The 1,849-nt window shown below is 45.2% G+C and overlaps 1 protein-coding gene across 1 annotated transcript; it reads right to left on the minus strand.

Moving 5' to 3' along the window:
* Window positions 1-870: 870 nt before the first annotated feature.
* V2A60_001756 (uncharacterized protein) lies at window positions 871-1,101 on the minus strand (the record flags this gene model as incomplete). Its single annotated transcript, XM_083253113.1, has 1 exon — window positions 871-1,101. The coding sequence occupies one exon, from the start codon at window positions 1,099-1,101 to the stop codon at window positions 871-873; it is 231 nt and encodes a 76-aa protein (XP_083109239.1).
* Window positions 1,102-1,849: the final 748 nt, after the last annotated feature.

The following is a 1,849-nucleotide window of genomic DNA, read 5'->3' on the forward strand; positions in this document are numbered from 1 at the left end:
TTTGTAAAGGGCTTAGCGAAGGGTTTGCTTAGGAAACCATCGGTAGTCGAGTTTCTTCTAGAGGTGTCGCACACAAGTGTGGTATAAGCATAAAGCCTAGGAAATAGTCGCGTGATCGCAGTGAGTGTAACTAATTTCTAGATGCTTTAGACTAGCGCGTGGCGCGATATAGGTACTCTCGTCCAATATTACCATAAGCATAGCTAGGTCTGTCACGTCGAATCCGGCTATTACCACTTGGTCGGGTCCTCCGTTTCCTTGTTAATTCTCTTTCGTAATAGCATAGTACTCCTCTCCTGTCTTAAAGTTAGGAGTGGCTTCTCCCCCTTGATTCTCGTATGTGGGCTAAGTTCTAAATTCCTAGTCTCCATCTTCATCGGTGGTGTCGTCCACAGATGCGAGATCGTATTTATAGTCGTCTGGCGAATAGTAGACTTCGCTATTGGCCATACTGATGTTTCGTATAGGCAGTTCCTTACTAGCTACGCTAACGTTTCTTCCTTCTGCTACTAGCTTCCATGGTTTCTTCAAAGCTTTATATTTGTTGGCCATGTGTCCTGGTTTCCCGTAATTGTAGCATTTGAAGGTTTTCTTGTTGGCTGCATCGAGTTCCATCGGGCCTGGGTGAAATCCATAGGCCGTGGATCCTCCTCGTCGTCTGCTAACATTAGCTTGGTTTCGTCGTGGCTAATTGCTCTGTCGATTGCTACGTCCATTTCGTTCAAGTCGCCTAGCATAGAGTTGGTTATCGACTTTGATGATCTTGCTAGCGAATTCGTCAAAGGTGTCAGGTCGATCATACTTTGCGATCTTATCCTTTACTTCTTCACGTAGTGCGTCGTAGAGATATTCTATTATGCTTTCGTTATCCTAGTCGAGATAGGCTGAGATGCGTTTGAACTTGCGTATAAGGTGCTGGGCAGAACTAGTCTGTCGTAGTGCCTTAAGCTTGCGTGTCGCGGTTCGAATCTCATCGGGGTCTCCAAAGGTGGTCTGGAGTAACTCCTCAAAATTATCATAGTCTTGGAAAATACGAGCGGTTTCGTCGTCTGGTATTTCGTTGTCAAGGAAGTCTCTGAGAGTAGGTTCCCACCATTCCATCGCCTTGCTGGTAAGAAGGTTACTAATGTAGAGAATCTGCGCGGTAGAGTTGGCGATAGTGGTGTTGACACGAAGGTAGGCTTTGGCTTGAGTGAGGAAGGTTCGCACATCTCCTTTTATCCCATCAAACGGTTCAGGTTTGGGGAATTTAGGAAGGGTGAGGGCTCCTCCTCCGTTGTTGTTTGCCTGGAGTGCCTAGATCTAGGCAGTCATAGCTTCAATCTGCTGGCGCATGGCTTATATAGCCTGACCAGGATTGGTAGTAGCTCCGCTTGCGGTCGATATCGTGAAGGTAAATACTGCTCAAGGTTTCAAGGTAACTTACTAAACAGGATTAATCAAAATGTAACGGTGGCTTAAATCTAAGTTATAGATAGGTCTATTTCTTAGGAAGTGAGTTAGGTTGAATAGCTATAGGGTAGCTAATAAGCAGTTCATAGTAGTATCGTAGGCTTATAAGTCCGTTAAGAGATTAACTCTCAATAGTAGAACTATTGCTTAGATTGATCAATAGAGATCTAGACTACCTAGCTATGGAAATACTTCCTCCTTAAGTACCCGTCTATCCCTCTATTGTAGACCATGATTATTCTGATTATCTAACTATCCATCGATCACTAGTCGTGGTAATCGATAGGTGATCCATCGATCACTTCCCTGGTCACGTGACTCCACGCCTTATCCTAGGTGCTTGTCCTACCTGACCCCTGTCAGTTCGGCCCAGCTCCCGCGTGCTATAGCGTTCGTA

This window comes from Cordyceps javanica, chromosome 1 (genome assembly GCF_051103115.1).
Source record: "Cordyceps javanica chromosome 1, complete sequence".
Lineage (NCBI taxonomy): Eukaryota > Fungi > Ascomycota > Sordariomycetes > Hypocreales > Cordycipitaceae > Cordyceps > Cordyceps javanica.